At 42.6% G+C, this 23,154-nt stretch overlaps 1 protein-coding gene and 1 long non-coding RNA gene across 2 annotated transcripts; both read left to right on the top strand.

The window, feature by feature from the left end:
• The first annotated feature begins 15,170 nt into the window (after positions 1 to 15,170).
• LOC110014728 lies at positions 15,171 to 16,647 on the top strand. Its single transcript, XR_002874448.1, has 3 exons — positions 15,171 to 16,282; positions 16,362 to 16,567; positions 16,634 to 16,647. It is a non-coding gene; the product is annotated as an uncharacterized LOC110014728 (long non-coding RNA).
• A 1,203-nt stretch (positions 16,648 to 17,850) lies between these two features.
• LOC110016563 lies at positions 17,851 to 20,988 on the top strand. The gene is made up of 6 exons (XM_023961895.1): positions 17,851 to 17,881; positions 17,990 to 18,020; positions 18,106 to 18,198; positions 19,360 to 19,675; positions 19,767 to 19,864; positions 19,974 to 20,988. Exons 1-6 carry the CDS (start codon positions 17,851 to 17,853, stop codon positions 20,086 to 20,088), a joined length of 684 nt encoding a protein of 227 aa, XP_023817663.1. The 3' UTR covers positions 20,089 to 20,988.
• The last annotated feature ends 2,166 nt before the right edge of the window (positions 20,989 to 23,154 follow it).

Below are 23,154 nucleotides of genomic sequence, written 5' to 3'. Positions count from 1 at the left end.
TTGATTGATATTGCCTGGCAGTGCACTGTAACCCTGAAATGGCTGCGTGTGTCCTACCTCTATCCCGCTATCCACAGCTGTTTCCTGCCCCAAACTGCTGAAACAGTGGTGCAGCAGTATCAGGGGTGGGCCAACAAAAACCAAAGGCTCTCCGCTGCACACAAATGTACCGACCCTCACGCAGAAAACACCCACACATCTGTCAATCACCAAAAAGTTGAAAACACTTAGCCGTACACCCATTTCAAAACCACAAATCCAACTCCTGACCTGTTAAAACTTTGACTTTCAGTGTTTAGGACTTCAAAAAGATGTAAAACTCTGGTCTGTTGGGGTTCCAGTTATTGGACTCACAAATGTGGTAAAACCAGCCCACAATCATGATCCGAAGAACCACTTCCACTTCCCTGCAGATTGCCACTGGTCACCTTCCAGACTTTCCTGTTTGAGTTGGGTCATTTCCTCTTTCTCTCTGCTGAGGGGAGGGTTCAGGCTCAGCTGAGGCCAGAAACAAGGTCAGAGCTTCCTCCTCTTAATCACACTCTGCCTATCTCGTCTTCACTCACACAATTAATAAAGAGAAAAAGGATGTTTTTTTTTTTTAGATTAATATTTAAGTAAAAGGCAAGTTAATGTGGATGTCTCTTTGGAGCGGCACACTTCCGTAACTTTCCAGGTGGCAGAATTAGCCCTTATGAAGCTTTGGGATTCCCTAAAAATCTAAATGTGGGAGCATGAGGGTTTAAAAGGCTGAAAACAAGCTCATGAGTTGAGAATTTCTGGATCGGGAATTTTACTGAAATGGGCTCCATAGTAAGAGGGTCATTTTATTGCAGAAGGCGATAAGTGTCTGTTAGGCTCTGGTGTGACTGAGAAAAGCCTGTGTGCAAAGTTACACATCCTTGCATGGAATAAGATGTCACTGTTCTTTTTCTGTCTTTTGAACAAAATAGTTCCTCAAGTAAACACATGCTGTGAAATATTTTATAAAGCATCTGGTCATTTATAAAGGAAATATGTTTAAAAAAAACATAATTTTGGCAAAGAACATCAAACACAAGACTTTGTGTCTTACTTCACTGAAAAATGTTCCTCTCCATCTCTGATGACAAATCAAAGCAAATCTAAATTGGGGGCTGTTTATCACTAGAGACCAAAACAACTGTTTAGAGACAATCCCAAAATGCAGATTGTGGAGGAGAGCAAAGTTTTTCTTGTGAAACACCAGAGAACACTTCAAAGTAGTCCCAAATGAGCAGACTCGTAAATGGTTTACCCCTCAAGTGTGCTCAGCGCAATCACCCTCTAGTAGAAATGAGGCAAATTGTTTGTGACAATTAGTCTGATGCCAGATACTGCCTGCTATGGCCGGCACAATCACTTGTCCCCATCTGCCAACTCTGTTTATCAGTAATTGCAATTTGGAAAGAACTCTGTGGCGATTAGGCTGGGAGTGGTCAGACTGCCAGCTCGCCCAGCCCTAAACAAGTGAGCTGTGTTTTGGTGGAGTCTGCACGAGGTCCCACTGAGAGAGAGGAGGTGAAGAGAAAGTGTGAGAGGAAGGAAAGGAAGAAGGAAGGAAGGAAGGAAGGAAGCAATGGAGGAAGGAAGAAGAGAAAATCCGTTTTCTATTCCTCCAAAATCTATCTGATCTTTAACTCATCCGGTCTAAAAAGAAAAACAAGTATCATATGATAATGTTTTGATCTTTTCTTTTTTTTTTTTCCTTTAAGCTTTATTTAACCAGACGCAGCACATTTCAATACAAAAAATACAGAAAAACAAACATCATCAAAACCACATAAAATCATAAAAAGCTGTTGCACGTTATTGTTTCAGTCTCTGATGCTTTGAGCTTGTTCTTAAAAACATTTAAAGATACCAGTTCAGTTAGTTTCCAGTCTTTCTGCAGCATATTCCAAGTAAAAGGAGCAGAGTGGCTTTTTTCCCCAGCTCTGACAACTCAGAAAGCAACAACTGGTCTTTGGATCTTAAGAAGTAAGATTCCACACTTCTCCTTGTGATTAAGGAACAAAAGCAGGGAGGCAGTAATCCAAGCAAGGCCTAAATAAAAGTGTACCAATGTCACTGCCTACTGGTGGCCAGAGAAGGCCAGTGTACTCTTGTAAATGTTTGTTTTCATCATTTCTAAATAATGTTATTGAATCACAATGGCTAGTGTGACAATCCCTAAACCATTTCAAATTGTGAGGAGAACCGCTCCAAACATCTGCCCGCGTCGTTTCAAGCCAAACTGTTAAAATAAACTGATTTGCAGCTTAGTTTATATTCAGACATGACAGTTCATCTGGAAATATCAAAATATTTCATCTTGGCAGAGACCAAAAAGAGAGAAAAAGACACAGACAGATTAAAAGAAAAGGATTAAAAGCCTCATCTGGTGTGAAGACAAAGAAGCCACGTGGAAGCAGCATATCATACGATTCCTCCATGTGCATCACATCAAAGGCCACCAAAGGAAAACAGGGTCTGGGTTGCCTAAAATCTTTGGAAATTTACCCTGTTTGTTAGTTTGTTTTTCTTGTTCCAATGGGGTTGATCACAAAAAGAAACATATTCATAAAGATGAAGTTGGGCACAAATTAATACTTTGTGCACAATTTTGCAGAAAAATCTGAACATAAAGTGTAGTTTTGCGCTAAACGTGCCTGTTTTGATACGATTTGTCTTTCCTTTAATATATTTCTTTTCTTTGTCTTGAACACAAAATTTCCCGTAAACTCAGTTTCATAAATGCATCACAGGGTCACAGGCATATTCATCGAGTCCCGAAATATAGTTTGTTCAAATTTGCGCTTGCAGCTTGAAGTTTATTTTGTTAAACTAAAGTAAAATAAAATAAAAATTTCAGAATGTTATTGATCCCATAACGGGGAAATGATTTTACTATAGCTCTGATCTCAGCGATCTCTGGCAGCATTTTGTCAGTCGGTACAAGGCGTCAACAGCTGATCATGTAAACAAAGACCAGCAGATGGTTTGAGACCCAGAAGTGGTGGAAAACTGTCCAGAAAGGAGTTGCATGCCACTCTTCTCATTAGTGCAGTGGCATGGCTGCTACCCAGGGAGGAGAACGGTGGCAGCAGGAGAGCGGGGATCCCTCCACTGCCAGCTAGGGTTTTTCATATTTTGTTTCATCATTCTCTTATTATCATCAGTTTTTTGACTAACATGAACTTTTTTTACACCTAACATGAGAGATATCTGCTGGTCCTTTTTCCCCACCAATTCCTGGTCCGTGTTTTGTTTATTCGATCAGCTGTTCTGGTAACAAAAAATGCGGCCCTAACCCGCTGTTACAATCTGTTTTTTTAATTCAACACAGCTATGGTGTCAAGATAATTTCCCTTGCAGCGGATCAATAACATTCTAAAAAGTTTAATCCTAAATTTTGGTTTAGTAAATGAGGCTCAAAGCGCATGCTCACTCAGTTGAATTGATGTTTCAGGACTCGATGTATGTGCCTGTGACCCCCCTGACATTTTTGACAGTTTGTTAACATGGGAAATTTTATATATAAGACAAGCAAGAGTGGTATTGGAATCATAGACAAATTGTATTCAAAACAGACATATTAAATGCAAGATGTTGTATTCATATGTTTTTATTTTTATTTTAAGTTAAGCACAAGTTATTAATTTAGGCACAGGTTTGTATATATGCATGCATTTCGTATTGACAGTTATCTTGCCTCACACCCAATTCTCTGATTTTAAGGTCACTATAGGTTCTTAAAATGTAAGGAACTTGACTGACATCTAGTGGACACACCCGGTATCTGCAGACCTAAGGTACACTGATGGCTACCTCTGTAGTTGGAATTCTGCTCAATGTAAGCACGTATCTATGAAATCAAAGACTATTTCATGAATGTAGTATATGTTTTTTCTCTAAATTTGATGCTTGGAGGAAGCATAATAAACTATTAAGCATTTCTTTGTGTTACCTTAGTACCCTAATACAGACCAGCTGCGGTGTAGCACAGTTATCTCTAAATCAGGAAGTTTCACATCAAAAAGAAAAAAGTGTATTCCACCTTATAAATTGAGTCCAGGATTTTTTTTTGTTTTTTTAATTTTTTTACCTGCAACAAGAGTTTACATTTTAACATTTCCCAGCAGAATGTCTGAAGAAAAAATGGTAATAAACCTATTAGACTTGTTTTAGTATATATTTTGTTTTGTACTCAAATTAAAAAATAAATAAATAAATAAAAATACTACTTTGTCCGACAGAGTTTGAGTGCCAGTTTACAACATTTGCTTTTTAAAATTAGGACTTTTAAGTCGTAAATTTACAAGAAAAAAATTTACTACTAAAAATCTCGTAATTTTCCTTTTTAATTTTTATTTTTGTTGGCCCTAGAACTCCGTCGTAACTTTGGCAATGGAAATCTTTAAAAAAAAAGTAATTCTTGTAAAAATGTAAACTAAAATGTATTCAAAACATGACAGTCAGCAGCCTCTTGAGGCCTTTTCCTTTGACCCGCACAGCTTCTAGTTTTTCGTAATATCCACCAGTTTTTTTACGTCAAATTTGTATGTTTTAACCCTCAGCTAAAGACACTCACTGAAAAACAAACAATAAAAAAAGTACTCGTCTGTGGTCAGCACCATTCCCTGTAAAACTGTCCATGCATCTTGCATAAACTCCCTGCATTTCTTGTACTTTCCTGTTCCTTTTCAGTAACCTTTGGCCTCCTGAACCATTTCTCCACCTCCATCCTGGCATCCCCCCTCATCCTGCCTACAGGCTGTCCAGGACAGATAAGGCGTCTTGGCAGGGAACTGGGAATGCTGTCTTTCGCCTCACTGGGTGGGATTCCAGAAATCTGTGTTCACACTCTGAGGCTGGAACAATAGGACAACCGAAACCGCCGACAAGAATGAAGAGAAAAAAGATTATCAGGGACAAGTTTACGATGTCGGTCATACTCAAGGCCAGTGTTTGTGGATGCTCTTGTTAATTTTCCAATGCAGTCTGATAATTTAATGATCTCTTAAAGATAGTTTATTGATTTATAACAATGTTTCAAGAAGGTTCTGTGTTTTAACAGAAAATTGAAGTTGTATCGGTAGCCAGGATCACCAGTGTCAACAAAGGTGACAAAACTAAATCTCGAATCTTATTGAAATGTATTTTTGTTTGGAAAAAAGCATCAAAGCTGTTGTTGTTGTTGTTTTTTTTATCAAACTACTGATGAGCTTTATGTGCTAAAGCCCTTAAAAAAAGTATTTTCTGAAAAAGTTCAAATAGGATGAGTTAAACATTTTTCATTGTAGCAAAAGTTTTATAATTAATGAACCCTTGTGCTATCCTATGACCCCACCCTTACATGGACGTGTTCTCCCTACCATGACAAAGGTGGATAAAGGTGGAGAGGATTTCATGGGGTCTAGATGACCCGACACCCAATGTTTAAGGGCCTAGGACAGTACAAGGGTTAAGCAAAAAAAAATAGTATAAAGAGCATAAGATCCAAATTCTGACGTTAATATCAAGAGTGCAAAAATAAAAGAAGCCGTGAACCTAAGTGACCTAAAAAAAAACTCAAGTCAAATTCAGGAATACCACCTGCAGCTCATGTTAAAAGGTTCTAAAATGCACGTGGTGAGCAATGTTATCATTAGTAAAAACTGGATGAACTACGAAATTGTTTCACAGCTACTTATTTAATCTTCACATTAATCGAAAGATTTGGATTTTCTAAAATGTATTTGAGAATCACAAACAATGAAAAAAAATACGATTTTGACTGGCCTGGATGTAAAATCCATGCCTGAGAACAAAACAGCAGCAGTGAGGTAGAAAACACTGCTCTTTTAATATATTTGTTTTGACCACCACACAAAGGAAAAGATTGCCTCACCTCCCACGTTTTCTACAGCTAACACAACAATGTAAAACAAATCACTGTGGGTGCATGCTGCACAAAAGAATCCTGGAATTTCAAACGGGAAATTCACCGTAAAGTTTTCATAGAAATTCCATCTTTGTGTGTCTGCATTTTTGAAACTGCTCTCACGAGCGGCTACAAAAACACCTTTCATATTCTGCTCCATGTCTGATTTACAACTACGGTATGCGAAAATGAGGGATGTGCGCTCAAAACCTTTGGTGAAAACGTTTTCACGATCACGACTCTTAATCTCTCTACAGTTCTGTTATTTTAGCCTCCGCTATCTGCTTCCTAAGCTACCTGTGGCTCTGGTATGGAAATTCATTTAGTACGTCACTGTCCTAGATTACGACAGCATCACCACTGACGGTGTCACCAAAATCTAACCATGTCACCATGTGCACAAATTATAGAAGCCATGGTTGAACTAGGAGGTGCAGGTTCTACTGAAGGTTTCCAACAGTGCTAAAAAGCTACATACACCCTGCAATCGGAAATGCTCATTCATACAGCCACTTCCAGTAAAAAGTCCAGTAAACGTGCGTAAATGAACCCTTAAGGCTTCTTTGTCCACACGTAACTATGCGCATTTTTTAAAACCATTTTCAGGCCCTTTGTATAAGATGTTACAGGTAAAATCAGGTCAAATTTTGGCCAATTCTTATGGATTGTGTCCCCTATAATTTACGGAAGTGCCAATCGTTGGAAAACTGATCATGGAGGAGAAATAAATAATTGTGGTTTATGCCTGGCAAGACTTCTATGACATCAAGTCTTTCATATATTGGAATAGAGCTGTGAAAGAAAAAGCCTGGACATTTCACAAGATTTGCACCACTTCAACATTGCTTATCAAGCCTCCTCCAACCGTAAGTGGCGGACATGCGCTAGTCAACAGGAAAAAAAAGAGAAGAATAAAGAAACCCCCCCTCCCTGCTTTTTGCTATGTGAAAAGCAAATGCTAAATGCATGTTCTAAAGCAGTGTTTTTCAACCTTTTTTGACCCACGGCACACTTTAACCTTGACAAAAATCCCGCGGCACACCAGCATCCCAAAAAAAAAAAAAAGCAGAAACTCATAGTCTGTTTTGATCTACAGCCCCCCCCCCCCCCCCCCCCCCCCCCCCGGCAATCTGACGTGCATTTTTGTGATAATTGTGGCAGAAAAAGCAGGAAGTTGCAGATGTTTTTCTAAAAGATGTAATAAAAGTTAAGTTATACAAGCTGTATGTTCGTTGTCTTTTCAAGACGCTGTCCCTTTAAGCCAATGCATCATGGGAGATGTAGTGTGAAAACTGTGAGAAAACGGCAGAAAGACTCGCGTCTCTGAGCTTCATGGTTTTGTTCACTTGTTCCACGGTCTGATACCGGATTCTGTGGAAAGCTACACCGCTAAAGACGAGCTTTAGCTGGTGTTTTTGTCGGAACTGACTGAGTTATGAGCTAATTTGGAACAAGGAAGTGGAGACTTTAACCACTTCTGATTGGTCAGACTGATGACATGTGATTAAGCCTTCAAGAATGATTGGTGGAGTCGTGGAGACAGTAAAAGCTGCGGGACTTTTCCTTACACAGTTATAGCTGCAGCTATTTCGCGTTACCGTCATTCTTATCAAAATGTCTTTAATAGAATCAAATAAACACAAAGAAAAAAGTATTTTATGATCGTTTATATTCCTAACTACTCAGTGTTTTATCAGGACCTGTTTGGATGAACAAAGAGCTGATTTCCTGGAGATGGGAAATGCTTTTAGATCAGTTAATGAGGGCAATTTTCCACGGCACACTTGACCATCTCCCACGGCACACTAGTGTGCCGCGGCACACTGGTTGAAAAACACTGTTCTAAAGCATGCTTTTTAGCGCGTTTGTGACCGTGCATCACATGGCCGGTGTTGATGTATCATCAGACACGCTTGTCTCTATTAAATTCAGGGAAAACATGAGGAGAACATGAGGAACTCCATTCCAAGTGACATATTGGGGTTGTATGTAGGGGATCCACAGTACTAGAAAATACAATCCCAGTTTACCTTGTATGCAACATCACAAAGATATAAACCAATTCTATGCTTCCATAACAACAACAGCCGGAAGGTGACCCCAACCAGACCCCCTCTTAGACCATCAGCCGCACCCACTCAATTGCACAGGCGTCTATGCTGTATCGAACCAGATCAGTTTGTGCCCATCTGGTATGTACACACTGTACATTTATGGATCCTCCTGGTGTTGAATGTTAGTTTGGGGGACATTTTGTTACACCTGTTATAGAATAAAGCTAAACCGTGTAAAAATTAAGCAAAGTTGTTTGGCATGTCCTTCTGTTTTTCACATCTTTCGAAGAACTGTACAATAAATATTTTCTGCACCAATGCAAAAAGCTGAGTCTTGTTCTTTTATAACCACAAAACAAAAAGTGTTAGGCACATAATGGTTTTGATTTGAAGTTCTAAAATTGCTTCCATGTTTTTTTTCAAGATTTCAATAGACTTATAATCCATTCAGCTCTTTTTCTAGTGTATTTTCTATCCTTATTTGAAACTGGAGTCTGTTCTGATTGCATTATTCTTTTGTTCTTTTTACTTTAAACTCAAGGAAACAATGTAAAAAAGGAGATGCTGACTTTTTCACGTGATCATAAATCATTTCTCCCCTGCTACTGTCTAATGGCATTTGACCTCAAACAGCTACATGGAAATTGAAGTAAATTTCATGGTCTGGCCTAGGCGGTTAAGAATTACATAAACACTTGTTCAGCTGCAGATGGAGTGGAAGGAAGCCACAAATTTGGGGCAAGCAAAAGCAGACCAAAGCATGTAAGCACTGTATAACTCACGAAGATCATTCAGGATATCACTTAAAGACAGCGGCGGACCGTGCATTACACACATGGGCCTTCAGTAGTGCTACGTCTGAATCCAATCCAATATTGCTTGCTATTTGTGCTGCACGGGTAATGTTAGATTGAAGTGTGAGTCGCTGTAAGTTAGAGGGAGAGGACGTAAACAGACGACTGAACAACTCAGTCGTGAATTTCTAATGAACTACTACCACTTTGCAGAAACTATGTTCTAGAAAACCCCACAGTATTTTTTGGTTTTGGCTAAAAATCACATAACTATTAATAAAAGAACACTGGGAACACTGAAATTGATCAGAAGATGGATTGGGTTTTCAAAAAAAAAAAAACATTTAGATTTGTTTCCAGTTAGAAGTGTTTTTAAGCTACATTCACACCAGACGCATTTCACGCATCAAATTTGCGTGGGATGTGTCTCTTTTGAAGACCGTTTAATTTACTGCTTAACACCTGACCAAAAACTTTTTTGATGCCGGTGTTTTTACGAACCAGAATAAAAGTTCTGAGGTTGTCAACAAAAAACGGTTTGCAGTTTTCAGAACATGCGGATAAAAGGCTTACTGACAGAGACTCAACATAGCCCAACTTTGTCCGACTCTTGAAGCTGCAAAGACAGGTAAGTTGTAAATGGCGTATACTTATATAGCACCTTTCTTCCTACAAGGACAAAGCACTTTACAGTCACAGACCCATTCACCCAGTCACACACACATTCACACACACATTCATACACTGGTGGCGGCTCCGCTGCCAAACACAGGCGCCCGCCTACCACCAGAGGCAAGGCGGGGTTCAGTGTCTTGTTGTCAATGAAAGTTAAGGCTAGGTCAGGGGTCGCCAACTTTTACCACTCAAGGAGCCCGATCGTGTTGCTTGTAAACAGTTTATTCCGATCCTGTGTCACTACTGCTCTGGTTTACGTCACGCATAGAAAGCTTTGGAGCGCACACTGGACCAACCGGCTGCTCCACACGAGTGAACCGTGTCTGTGAGCAGAGCAGCCGGACTTATAGCTTTGTGTTTGCAGACAGGGCGGTGGTGCTTTGTTACATGTGCGCTCGGGGGGGAGTATTCCGACCCGCCACTCTGGGATAGCGGCTGCCGGACTCAGGAGAACCGTTACTCTAAGCAGAGCTCCGGCCGCCAGCACACACACACCGGCTTTGGGGCAGCGTGTCAGCAAAGCAGAAATGCTGCTCAGTCCATAGAAACCGTTCAAACAATCACGTGGATTCGTGTTTCCAATCGTGTCCCAACAAAATAAAGGCTGATGTTATTCCCACATGTTTACATGAAGCCGAGATGCAGATTGCAGCATTGCCGCATGGATTTTGTGTTCATCAAACAAGGCTAATGTTGTTAACGCGTGTTAGCCTTCTCATAACCCTGGCGTCTTCCAGCTCCCATCTTCCACAAAAAAAGCACTGACCACATGGATTAAAAACAAAATGATGAGCGAACAGGCGCTTCATAATATTCATAACATTAATAAAAGCACGTTTAGAAGATCATCTCGTATGTTACAGAACTGCCGCATAAATGTATGTGGCACTTTGTTTACAGTGGGACTAATTTCCTCTTCCGGTATTTTCAACACTGTAGTGTTGAAAATACCGGAATTATACCAAATGAAAAATACCAAATGATTTATTCCGACCGAAAGTGTGACCAAGTGAACGTTTGTTCTAATCGGAAAAGGTTTTTCTGGGCCCATGTACACGTTTGAATTCTAATCCGACCATTGATCCGATCAAGATATTTTGCCCATGTAACTAATGAGACTATAACCCTTTCTGTTAACATGACATTGTGTGTGGCGTGCATGCAGCCAGCTCATTGTAATCTCCACTTCCCAGATTCTTACCTAGAGCAGGTAAGGATCTGTACAGTTGTACAGTTTATTTTGTCGGTTTACCTTGTTTAAAGGAGCTGAGTGTTGGCGGCTGGGTGGAACTCCTGCATGAGGTTTTCTTTAGTTCGCTCATTTTGCTGTGCTTTGTGGTATGGTGTTTTTGGTAAAGAGCCCCACCACCACACCCCTGGGGGAGGGGGTCTCAAGTTTCCTCTCAGTCTTTCTTTCGTATTTGCTGCTTCCTTTCCTTTTTTATGACATTTACTGCTTTAAAGGTCTTTTTGTGTTTCACCGATCCTCATCATCACCTGCAATCACAAGATGTGTACTTATGTTTGTCATTGAAAGGACTTGAAATATTCAATGATAAGACTCGGATTCGACTAGAGGCTTGTTGGTCTTCTCACTCAACTTGGGACTTAATTGCTTTTGACTTGGTACTTGACTCTGGGCTTAACCCTTGTGCTATCCTAGGCACTTTAACATTGGGAATTGGGTCATCTAGACCCAATAGACAGTGCGCTGAACCTTTTTTCTTCAATGATTTGTGATCTTCACTGGTGTCCATGGATTACATGAAATCTTTTTTCACCTTTATCCACCTTTGTCATGGTAGGAAGAACACATCAATGTAAGGGTGGGGTCATCTAAGATAGCACAAGGGTTAAGCACAAAGACTTGAGAACCACTTGTGATTTACAAAACAATGACTTGGTCTCACGTCTTTGCTTCACTGGCAAAGATTTATTTGACTGACTGTACAGATTCTAGAAAATGTCTAAAAAAGTCAAAACATTTTAGATCGCTCCAAGAAAAACAAATCCATCCAAACTTTATACCCACCGACGCAGGGGGCTGGAGCCCACCTCAGCATTAGCTGGATCTGAATGCATAAATGTCTTTGAAGTGCAGTTGGGAACCAGCGCACCCACTCAAAACCCACACATACAGGCGCAGGCAGGACATGCAAAGTCCACACAGAGAGGTCCCTTTCATGTTTCTAACTCTGAGGCAATAAAACTCCCCACTGCAGTCCACAGCGATCCCTTCAAACTGGCTGTGTTTAATAAAATCTAATCAATTCAAAATACTGTCAGACTTTTACTATTCTCCTCCAGTTGTCCATCACTAAAGGTATACTTAAAACATGAACACACTTATAAAAAAAATCAGATTTAAAAAAAAAAAAAGTCATAACAATCTTTTTTTTTTTTTTAATGAAGGAAGTATTCTAATCGACAAAGAAGATTATTTACTCTTTATGTTTTTTTCCCTGTGAATTGCATCATGTCAAATGGAGGGACACTTTTCCCTAGTGCTGCCATTTTCCTCTTTAGTTTTGCTTTAATCTAAAAAAAAAATGGCAAAACTAACAGGATAGCTGCAAGAGGATGTGAATGCTGCCTTCTTGGAACCATACGCGAGAAGCGGTAAATCATAATCTCTGAGCAGAAAGTGAATTCACCACACCTATCAAAACGCATTTAGGATCAGAGGCCACAGGTCCAAACATTTGCAAACTGTGAGCCCTCCTTCACTTTTTTTTCAAGTCCTTGTCTTATAGGGTAAGAAAAACCATAAGTGAAAGCCAAATACACATGGATAATCCTCGGCATCTTTCCAGGAAAGGAAATTATTATATTTGAAGTTATGAAAGTGCTTCCTGAAGCGAAGGAAATGCACACGGTTTTTAGGACTGTGTGTTGATCTAAGAAAAACACAAGCAGATGCATGCACTGGAAGAAAGCCCCCTTTTTAACCTTTTTTCTTTTTTTGGAAGCTCAGCCTCGTGTGCATTGTGATTTACATCAGGTATCCAGTCAAAGAGCTTCTACTTTTTTTACAGAGAAGAAAAAGTGGTGGAAAACTCAAAGGTCCCTCTGGCAAAAGACATGAGGGGAGGAAATTGCAGAGATTTAACTCAGCTTCTTTTGGCATCTGTCTGCCTTCATTTTTCTCTCTTCAAGCGAGGGTGTTTGTTCCCCTGCCGCTTATCTAGATGCGGCCTCATAAAATGTTTGTCTTTCATTTTATCCTCAGTAAAATGATGGGTTTCAATGATGAACCTCAAACTATGCTCCTGTACTTGTGTCATTTTTGTTTTCATATTTTTGTGGAGGAACATCACACCACAAAAATTCTTAAGATTTCAAGATGAATGGCTTAGTTTAGTTCAATGCTGTTTATTTATATATCACTGTTAAGTTGTATCCAGTCTATGAAAAAGCAGTAAATTGCATCGGACACTTGTTGCACTGGTCAGAAACAATTCCTTCTCAGTTATTTAGAGCTGGAATGGTGTTTTTTTTCCCTGTACTTGTGCTCTATTGCTTGCATTAAGCTACAGTATAAATGTCCTAGATTGCGTTTTCTTTCATTATTGATATTTTTACAGTGATTAACCTTTGCTTATTAGGTCTCATTGAACGTGGCTTTTGTTCAGGGAGAGGAGGGGCTGCATGTTGGTAAATGGTAAATGGTAAATGGCGTATACTTATATAGCGCCTTTCTTCCTACAAGGACAAAGCGCTTTACAGTCACAGACCCATTCACCCAGTCACACACACATTCACACACACAGTCACACACTGTTAAGAGGAGCGTCGGCGTGTCTCACAGTTCCCTTGAGGCTGGTATGGCCACCTTAAGGGATATCATGAAAATACTGGCCAGTTAATTAGGTACACCTGTCCTTTTGCTCGTTAACACATATTTCTAATCAGCCAATCAAATGGCAGCAATTTAATGCATTTAGGCATGTAGACATGGTCAAGGCAATCTGCTGCAGTTCAAAGTGAGCATCAGAATGTGGAAGTAAGGGGATTGAAGTGACTTTGTTGGTTGTTGGTGCCAGACGGACAAGTCTGAGTATTTCAGAAACTGCTGATCTACTGGGATTTTCACCCACAACCATCTCGATGGTTTGCAGAAATGGTCCAAAAAGAGAAAATATCCAGTGAGGGGCAGTTCTGTGGACAGAAATGCCTTGTTGATGCCGGAGGTCAGACGAGAATGGTCAGACTGGTTCCAGCTGATAAAAAGACAACAGTATCTCAAATAACCACTGGTGACAACCCAGGTCTGCAGAAGAGCATCTCTGAACGCACAACACCTCCAACTTTGTGGCAGATGGACTACAGCAGCAGAAGACCACACCGGGTGTCACTGCTGGCAGCTAAGAACTGGAAACCGAGGCTACAATTCACACAGACTCACCAAAACTGGACAATAGAAGATTGGAAAAACGTTGCCTGGTCTGATGAGTCTCCATTTCTCCTGCCACATTTGAATGTAAGGATCAGAATTTAAACAACACTATTGGGCTTGTTGCACAGCGGGCAGAGTTTTTGGAGGTTGAAAGAATGACAAATCTGTCTTACATGTCTGTTTACTCAACCTAGTATGTTGAGTAGGTGTTCGCTGGGATCTATCACCCACAGCATACCTGTGGAAAATACTGTGCATGTAAATTTTTGCTCTATGGGCTCACAGAGTGAACCACAACTTTGATATTTCTTGCAGACAGCCCATATCCTAAGGGCACAACATCAGGCAATATTGTAAGATATTGTCAGTGTCCCAGACTGTAAACTCACATTACAGTTTCACTTGTTTAATTCAGAGCCTCAAGTATCTCTCAAAATTAAAGACTTGAGGGCATGTTGTCTTGTAGAAAAAAAAAAAAAAAAACACTTTCTCTATTTAAAGTATTTGTTTTTAAATCTACTAATTAAGGGTTACAGAGTTGTTCTTCAAATATGTCTAAGTCACCGTTGTAAAACATGAGCTGCACTGATTTTATGTTGATTAATATTTAAAGTCCTTCTGTTTGTAATAATATGAAAAGTAGGCCAACCTGCTCAGATAAGCAGGTCAAGATATTTTATTTTAAAAGAACTGCAAGCCAAGAATCTTTTTATTTTTACGTTTTTGGCCTTCAATCAATATTTTCTTTGCTGGATAGATCTTTTCTCTCAGAGTAACGGGCTTATTCCCCATTCGCTCTTTGACTATTCGGAGTGAATACATAAATGATACTATTTGTGAAATCAAGGCTATCTTAGATTTGATTAAAAATTAAATTGTAATTTGTTTAAATTTGAAGCAATTTTTTTTTTATTCAACCTTGTGATGGGCTGTGACAAGTTGTTTAGCTCCTTCTTAGCTTTATTCATGTTTTTTTATTTTTTTTTTATCTGCATTTCTTTACAGCCTTGGAATGCTGTAGAGATTAGCTTCAATATGGAAGAAAGAGATAGCCTTTCCCTTTTGGCATGACATCATCCTGTTTCTCAACAGACTCTGGGCTAATCAGCTGATTTCTCTCTGGGGCAAGTCTTGACATGACAGACTACATTTCCCACAAACTAAGCAGGGCTTTTTTCCTACCCAAGTGTTCCCTTTTCAATTAAAGATCAATTATTTTATCCAAGCTATTCTGATTCTGCAATAATTTCTCAATGATGTATTTTGCATCACACATTTCAACTAGTACCTTTTTATCTAAGCATTTACCACCTGAACATGAAAGTAGCATTGTCGTGGGTCCCACCAGGGAATGATTGGGCAGAGGCGCCAAGGTGAAAGTATTCTTGACTTTAATGCAAGAACAGAGCACACCAATTGCTCCACAAAGGTTAACCAACATAGACTTCTCCAATCCAACACTCCAAATTCTCCTCTCAGACTCTCCAACTTCTCCACTCAGACTCCCACACTGACAGCTGTATCTGGTTCTCTTTTAAGTGGTAAGCCCCTCCTCCTGGGCGTTGCTCTCCATCAGTCCAAAGAGAAAATAGGGACAAGTGTTTACATTGTTCAAGAACATAAACATACAGGAATAAACAGTTTCATTCAACTAAACATTCTGTGTCGTGTACAGAAAAATAACAATAATCATCAATAAAAATAAATACAAACAGTGACCGATGCGTCACATGACCCAGGGTGTCCATGACCACTTCCGGGTTACCGGGTTACTTCCGGGTAAACAAACCAACGTTAATGTTGGCGTCGTGTGTGCTTCGTGTTAATGTATGCATGGGGATGGTGAGTCGGCAACCTAGTGTGCACCCAGGGCTACCTGCAGAGGGATAGGGACGGAATGAAAAGGGTAAGCTGATGTAAATGACGTGTTACCGGGTCCGAGCGTGCGCGTCTATGCGCACGTGTGTATGTGTGCGAGCGTGTGTGCATGCGTGTGCGCCTGCAGCGGCAGCTGACGGTTCTACACCGTCACATCATCCCCCTCCTCTGGGAGATTGGCGATGTGCGGCAATCTGGACAGGAAATCTGCCACTATGTTTTGTTTTCCGGGACGGTGACGTACGTTAAATTTGTACGGCTGAAGCGCCAGATACCAGCGCGTAAGCCGGTTGTGGTGGTCCTTCATGGTATTTATCCATGTCAGGGCCCTGTGGTCTGTCTCAAGGTCGAATTCTCTGCCAAGTAAGTAGTACCTCAAGCTATCCAACGCCCACTTAATGGCAAGTCCTTCCTTCTCCACAGTGGAGTACCTTGTCTCTCTCGGCTGCAGTTTCCGACTGAGGTACAGGACTGGTCGCTCTTCACCTGGGTCTCCCTGAGCCAGGACAGCACCAAGTCCGACTGCTGAGGCATCCACTTGGACGAGGAACCTTTGATCAAAGTTAGGACTCTTGAGAACAGGACAGGAACACAATTTATTTTTCAATGCTTGGAAAGCCTGTTCACACTCATCTGTCCAGGTCACGGGGTTTTTCTGCCTCTTCTCTGTAAGGGCAGTGAGAGGAGCTGCAATGGTGGCGAACTGATGGACAAACCGCCGGTACCATCCAGCTAACCCCAGGAAGGAGCGTACCTCTTTCTTGGTGCGTGGTCGAGGGCAATTGCGGATAACTTCAACTTTATCCACCTGCGGACGCACCTCACCACCTCCCAGCAGGTACCCCAGGTAACGAGTTTCCTTCCGGGCCCACTCACACTTGCTCACGTTTAAGGTCAGGCCTGCATTTTGTAGTTTCCTCAGGACCAAACGCAGGTGATCTAGGTGTTGCTCCCAGGTGTGACTGTAGATCACCACGTCATCCAAATAGGCTGCACTACAGTGGTTACATCCCTGCAGCACCCTGTCCATCAACCGTTGGAACGTGGCTGGTGCTCCATGCAGACCAAAAGGCATAACTGTAAACTGAAACAGTCCAGCAGGTGTTTTGAACGCCGTGTATGGTCGACAGGTGTTGCTGAGAGGTACTTGCCAGTAACCCTTGCATAGGTCAAGAGTGGTGATGAAATTAGCAGCCCCGATCTTCACCAGCAGGTCGTCAATCCTCGGCATTGGATATGCGTCGAACTCCGAAACGGCGTTCAGTTTCCTGAAGTCGATGCATATCCGCAGTGAGTCGTCTTTTTTGGGAACGATCACCACCGGACTGCTCCACTCTGAGTTGGACGGCTCGATGACACCTAGCTCCAGCATCCTCCTCACCTCATCGTTCAGCCTTCCCACCAACTTCTGTGGTACCCGATAAGGCCGTTGCCGGATTGGTCGTCCATCTTTGAGCCGTATGGAATGGCTAATGAGTGTAGTTCTTCCTGGCTGTGCAGAAAAAAGAGATGGCGTTTCACGAAATAAGTCCATTATCTGTGTAGTCTGTTCCGGAGGTAAATGTGACAGAGACGGAGGGGTTGAGTGAGTCAGTGCTCCCAGATCAGAGTCCAAGTCTTCCTCAGTCTTCACAGCTCTGACTAGCAAAGACTTCTCTGTTGGATGGTTAGCACCTTCCTTCCACTCTTTAAGTAGATTCACGTGGTATGTCTGCTTTTCTTTCTTTTTGTCAGGATGGTGCACCTCATAGGTGACAGGTCCCATCCTGCGGAGAATGGTGTATGGCCCTTGCCACTTTGCCAGTAGTTTGCTGGTACAAGAGGGAAGAAGTAGCAGAACCTTCTGACCTGGTAGGAGTTCACGGTGACGGGCCTGCTGGTCGTACCACGTCTTCCGACTCCTTTGGGCCTCTCGTTGGTTGACTTCTGCCTCTTCCCTGTACTTTGCCAACCGTTCTCTCATCTCCAGGACAAACTGGATCACACCCCTTTCTGAGGTCTTTGTGGATTTGGCCTCCCAGCTCTTCTTGAGGAGATCCAGTGGGCCTTGGACATCCCAGCCATAGAGGAGTTCGAATGGTGAGAAGCCTGTTGAAGCTTGTGGGACTTCCCTATAAGCAAACAACAGGAATGGTAGCCAACGATCCCAGTCCTTCCCTGTGTCACTCACGAACTTCTGCAGCATCCTCTTCAGGGTCTGGTTGAAACGTTCCACCAAGCCATTGGTCTGTGGGTGGTACGGTGTCGCCTTGATGGCAGTGATGCCAAGCTGCTGTTGGAACAGTTTCATCAACCGAGAGGTGAAGTTGGTTCCTTGGTCTGTCAGAATTTCATCCGGTATTCCTACTCTGGAGAAAAACTGAATTAACGCTCTCATGACTGCAGGAGCTGTAATGGTGCGCAGGGGGAAAGCTTCTGGGAACCGTGTAGCATAATCACAGACCACCAGGATGTATTCGTGACCGCTACTGCTCTTAGGTAAAGGTCCAACAATGTCCATGGCTATTCTCCTGAATGGAGTAGAAATTATAGGAAGTGGGTGTAGTAATGCTCTGTCAGACTTGTGTGTTATTGCAGTTTTCTGGCAGGTAGGACATGTTGCACAGTACGTCTGAATGTCAGTGTACATTGATGGCCAGAAAAAACGTGAACTAACCCGCAGATAGGTTTTGTGACGACCCAGGTGACCCGCCCATGGGAGTGTGTGCGCTAATTGGATGACGAGTGGCCTGCAGGTGGTTGGAAGAACTAACCGTAGGTGTTCACCTTCAGCTGCATACAGAACATCATCAGCAACAATAAACCGCACATTCCCCAAACATTTGTCACTCTCTGTTGTCACCTTGGCAAACAATGGTTTTAAAGTTTGGTCTTCTTTCTGCAAAGCCGAAATGTCAGCTGGTATGTCAAATGTTTCTGCTGTTGTTGTGATCTCAGGATCCAGCAACTTAAGTTTTTTCTCAAACCGTCTTTGACGACGGGATTTTCTGGGCATTTCTTTGCCTCCATCAAAGAAATCGTCATCCAAACGTGGAAGACTTTGCATTCCCGCTTTAGCCTGAGCTCTAGTTAGCACAGGTGCTGAGACAGTAACAGCTAGCTCATCATTAGCTTTAGCTGTTTTAGTAGCCTCATTTAATAAGTCCCCCAATATAGGTAAATCACACCCCAAAATTAAATCAACAGGTAGGTTCTCTACCACCCCGACAGTCAAAAGATAGGATTGTTCATTTATGGTCACTGTTACATCCGCTTTTGGGTACAAATGTTGGTCGCCATGAACACACACAACACTTGTTTGCCTGCTATAATCAAGTCCACCAAAAGGGATTAAACTCTGTTTGACCAGAGAAAAAAAACTGCCCGTGTCCAACATAGCAGTAACCTGCTGTCCGTTCACAGTCACCTGTTTAAGTGCCTGGAAAGTGTCTTTGTCCATGTGCACAGGCCCTGCTCCTGTGACAGTCTCTGGCCTGGGTGCGTAGCAAGCACCTGTGAATTTAGTCTTGCGGATTGGACATACGGAGGCTTTGTGACCAATCTGCTGGCAATAGAAACACACAAGGTCCTTACCCGCCGCTCGCTGGTTAGGTGCTGGGTTGGTACCTTGCGTTGCCTGATGGAAGTCTCTCCGTGCAGGTCTCAGTGGAGCGGTTTGAATGGGAAGACGCTGATCCCCACCCGACGGCCGTGCAGACGCTCCTCGTCGAGCGTTGAGATACTGCAGCGCAAGCCGGGCAGCGGTGAGGCCATCCTCCGGGTCGTGCTCCTTCACCCACGTCCTCACGTCAGCTGGAAGCACACGCAGCAGCTGCTCCAGGATGACGATCTCCCCGATCTGCTCCTTGCTGTGTTGCTCTGGGCGGATCCAGCGACGGTAGAGGCCCTTCAGGCGGTGGTATGTCTCAGTCGGATTCTCCCCAGATGGCACCACAGTAGACCGGAACTGCTGACGGTAAGTCTCTGGCGAGATGTCAAATTTTACCAGGAGTGCGTCTTTCAGGTCCTTGTAGATGTGGGCTTGCTGCTCGTCCATTGCTGTGTAGGCCTCCAACGCCTTTCCGGACAGCAGTGGCACCAGGCGACATGCCCACTCAGTCTCTGGCCATCTCCACGTCCTGGCAATCCGTTCAAAACGTAGCAGGTAATTTTCAATGTCCTCACCTGTCTGATATGGAGGGACCTTTGGCTCCATGTAAGGTCTCCAATCAGGTGGCTGTAAACTGACTCTGCTCTGTGGTTGATCTGACCAGCTGGAGTCCTCCTGTGCCACTGGATGCCGTCGACGGGACGTTGCAGCTGGTGTTGGCAGATCCAACCTTGGGCTACTCACTGCGGCTGAGCTTGGTCCAGCGGCTTTGGGACTGATGTTGCGCCGCCGACCAGAATGGTGCTCTGCCCTGGAAAAAGAGGCTTCCAAACCTTGGAGGGCAGCGATGAATCTGTCCTCCCGCTGCTGCTGTCCACGGAGGAAGTCTCCCATCATAGCCGCCAAGTCACCTTCTGGGCCTTTGGTCAGGCCTGGAGAACCACCAGAGGCACCAGGATCTACCACCTCCTCCTCAGAGGATGAATTGGACAACAGAGGGACTGCATCCGATGTTGGTTCCATCTCCTCCTTCTGGGAACGCAGACCTCTGTGTCTCACCTTTTTGCGGCCAGCCATCTGCTTATCCCACTTCTGACACCAACTGTCGTGGGTCCCACCAGGGAATGATTGGGCAGAGGCGCCAAGGTGAAAGTATTCTTGACTTTAATGCAAGAACAGAGCACACCAATTGCTCCACAAAGGTTAACCAACATAGACTTCTCCAATCCAACACTCCAAATTCTCCTCTCAGACTCTCCAACTTCTCCACTCAGACTCCCACACTGACAGCTGTATCTGGTTCTCTTTTAAGTGGTAAGCCCCTCCTCCTGGGCGTTGCTCTCCATCAGTCCAAAGAGAAAATAGGGACAAGTGTTTACATTGTTCAAGAACATAAACATACAGGAATAAACAGTTTCATTCAACTAAACATTCTGTGTCGTGTACAGAAAAATAACAATAATCATCAATAAAAATAAATACAAACAGTGACCGATGCGTCACATGACCCAGGGTGTCCATGACCACTTCCGGGTTACCCGGTTACTTCTGGGTAAACAAACCAACGTTAATGTTGGCGTCGTGTGTGCTTCGTGTTAATGTATGCATGGGGATGGTGAGTCGGCAACCTAGTGTGCACCCAGGGCTACCTGCAGAGGGATAGGGACGGAATGAAAAGGGTAAGCTGATGTAAATGACGTGTTACCGGGTCCGAGCGTGCGCGTCTATGCGCACGTGTGTATGTGTGCGAGCGTGTGTGCATGCGTGTGCGCCTGCAGCGGCAGCTGACGGTTCTACACCGTCACAAGCATACAGCTATATCCCATAAATATCTTCTTTTTTTACAAGAAAATGTCCCATTCCGATTATCTTTTGATTTATTTCAAAAGCGTTCCCCTTGGTCTTTTAACATAACATGCTGTTTTTAGTCAAAATCAATAAACCTGTATTGTTTTCGGCCAGCTGAGTGGAACTGTTGGCGCAGGATAAGACTGCCCTTATTTCTCACTATCCTTCTGTTGACATACTCTCCTGCTAGCTTACAACCCCTACATAACGCTATAGGTGCAACAAAAATGGTGAGCAATATTGGAGCTGTCCAGCCGTACAGTTTTGAGCCAGATACCAGTTCAAAAGAGAAAAACAAAGGCGTAAAGGCCCGTACACACCGGGACGAATTTCGCCCGCGATATTCGCCGATGTTTAACGCCTCGTGACTAAAGAAAGGACACCGATGTGAGTGTGCACACCGACGCGAAAAATGCCACGCGTCAAAGCGTCACTTTTTAAAAAACACCTCGGGTTCGTTTTTTTGGTTTGACGGGCCGCATCAAAAACTATCCGACCAATGAGAATGGCGCTTTTGCACACGTGTCTGCAGCTTCTGAAGTTACAGTAAAACACAACTTGGGGGTGCAAAAAACACAAAACTGCCTTGCTGAACACACATACCAACGAAGAAGATAGACGCCATGTAGCGTCTACACTGCCGCGAAGAAATAATGACGGACATTCTAAAATATCCCCGAACCAAGCACCAGTTGGAGCTACTGGTGCTTGAAATATTCATGTTTTCTTTGTATGATTCTGACAAGCGCGTAAATACTTGCTCTCTTCTTCTGAGTGAAAAGCGACTTTAAGAAGCGTAAAGTTGCGCAGCGCCACCTTGTGTACAGGAGTATTTCTGTTTACATTAAGCGCCATCTAATGTCAGGGAATGAAATTGCATGTTCGCTCGGCTCATCGTAAGCGAAAATCGCCTGGGTGTGAACACAAAAAACGTGGCGAAAAACGCTGGCGAATAACGCCTGGCGAATATTCGTCCCGGTGTGTATGGGCCTTAAATGGATCTATTTGTCTGCAGGTGATTGCATCTGAATGTGGATGCAGGGAGCCGTTTGTAGGTTCTATGTCACAACTACAACCTTTTTTGAACCGCATTTGTCTTTCGCTGCTGGTTCCCAATGATTTTAATAGAAAATACTCAGAAATGCAATTTCAAGCTTAATGTTTTTTCACGTCCTCCATCACGAGAAAAATGCCACAAGAGGATTTTAAAAACACTAAAAACAGGATTTTCATTGGAGTGGCTCTTTAACATGCAATATGAGCTGTTGGTGCCATTGCAGCACAATATCCTTCTTTCATGTTGGAAAAGGTAAAGATCACATTTATCCTTTTTACTACCTTGTCTATCCTCATCAGGTATTTCCTGAAGGAGTCAATTGGTGAGAAAAGATCGAATGCCTTGCCTCAATTGTTTTTTTCACGAGCTGGTCTTCAGATTGACTCTGCGTGAGTTGAAAGGTTTTCTCCTTGTTTGTATGTCCAAATGTTTTTGTTTTAGCAACATTGAAAAACGGGTTTAGAAGATGAATGAGTGAACATTGAAAAAATGAAGCCAGAGGAGGAGCAAACAGATCTGCTATTATGTTTCTATTTAGTACTTACATTTTAATCAGACTGTTCAGAGGATATGCAAAATACTGACAGTGGAGCTAAAGTTAAATACCCAGTTCAATGACAATCATGTTTCTGGTGTTTTTAATTTGTTCCTGTAGTATTTTCTCATGATGGAGGACATATGTACAAAGACAAATTAAGCTCAACATTGCTTTTTTGAGTATTTCTTTATTAAAATCATAAATTGGGATCAGATGAAAAATGTCGTTATTGTTGCTACGTACAAACTACAACCTTTGTGTAAACAAAGGGATGATGGGAAATGGGCGCAGGCTCACCAGCATACAGTCCCGCCCACAACTCATAGGTGATTTTTTTAATGAATTCCTGACACTCTGCAGAAACTATATCCTAGACAACGACACAGATTCTTTGATGTTGCC

The sequence above is a fragment of the Oryzias latipes genome, chromosome 13 (genome assembly GCF_002234675.1).
Source record: "Oryzias latipes chromosome 13, ASM223467v1".
In the NCBI taxonomy this organism is placed as follows: Eukaryota; Metazoa; Chordata; class Actinopteri; order Beloniformes; family Adrianichthyidae; genus Oryzias; species Oryzias latipes.
This window is presented reverse-complemented; position numbering and strand designations above follow the sequence as displayed.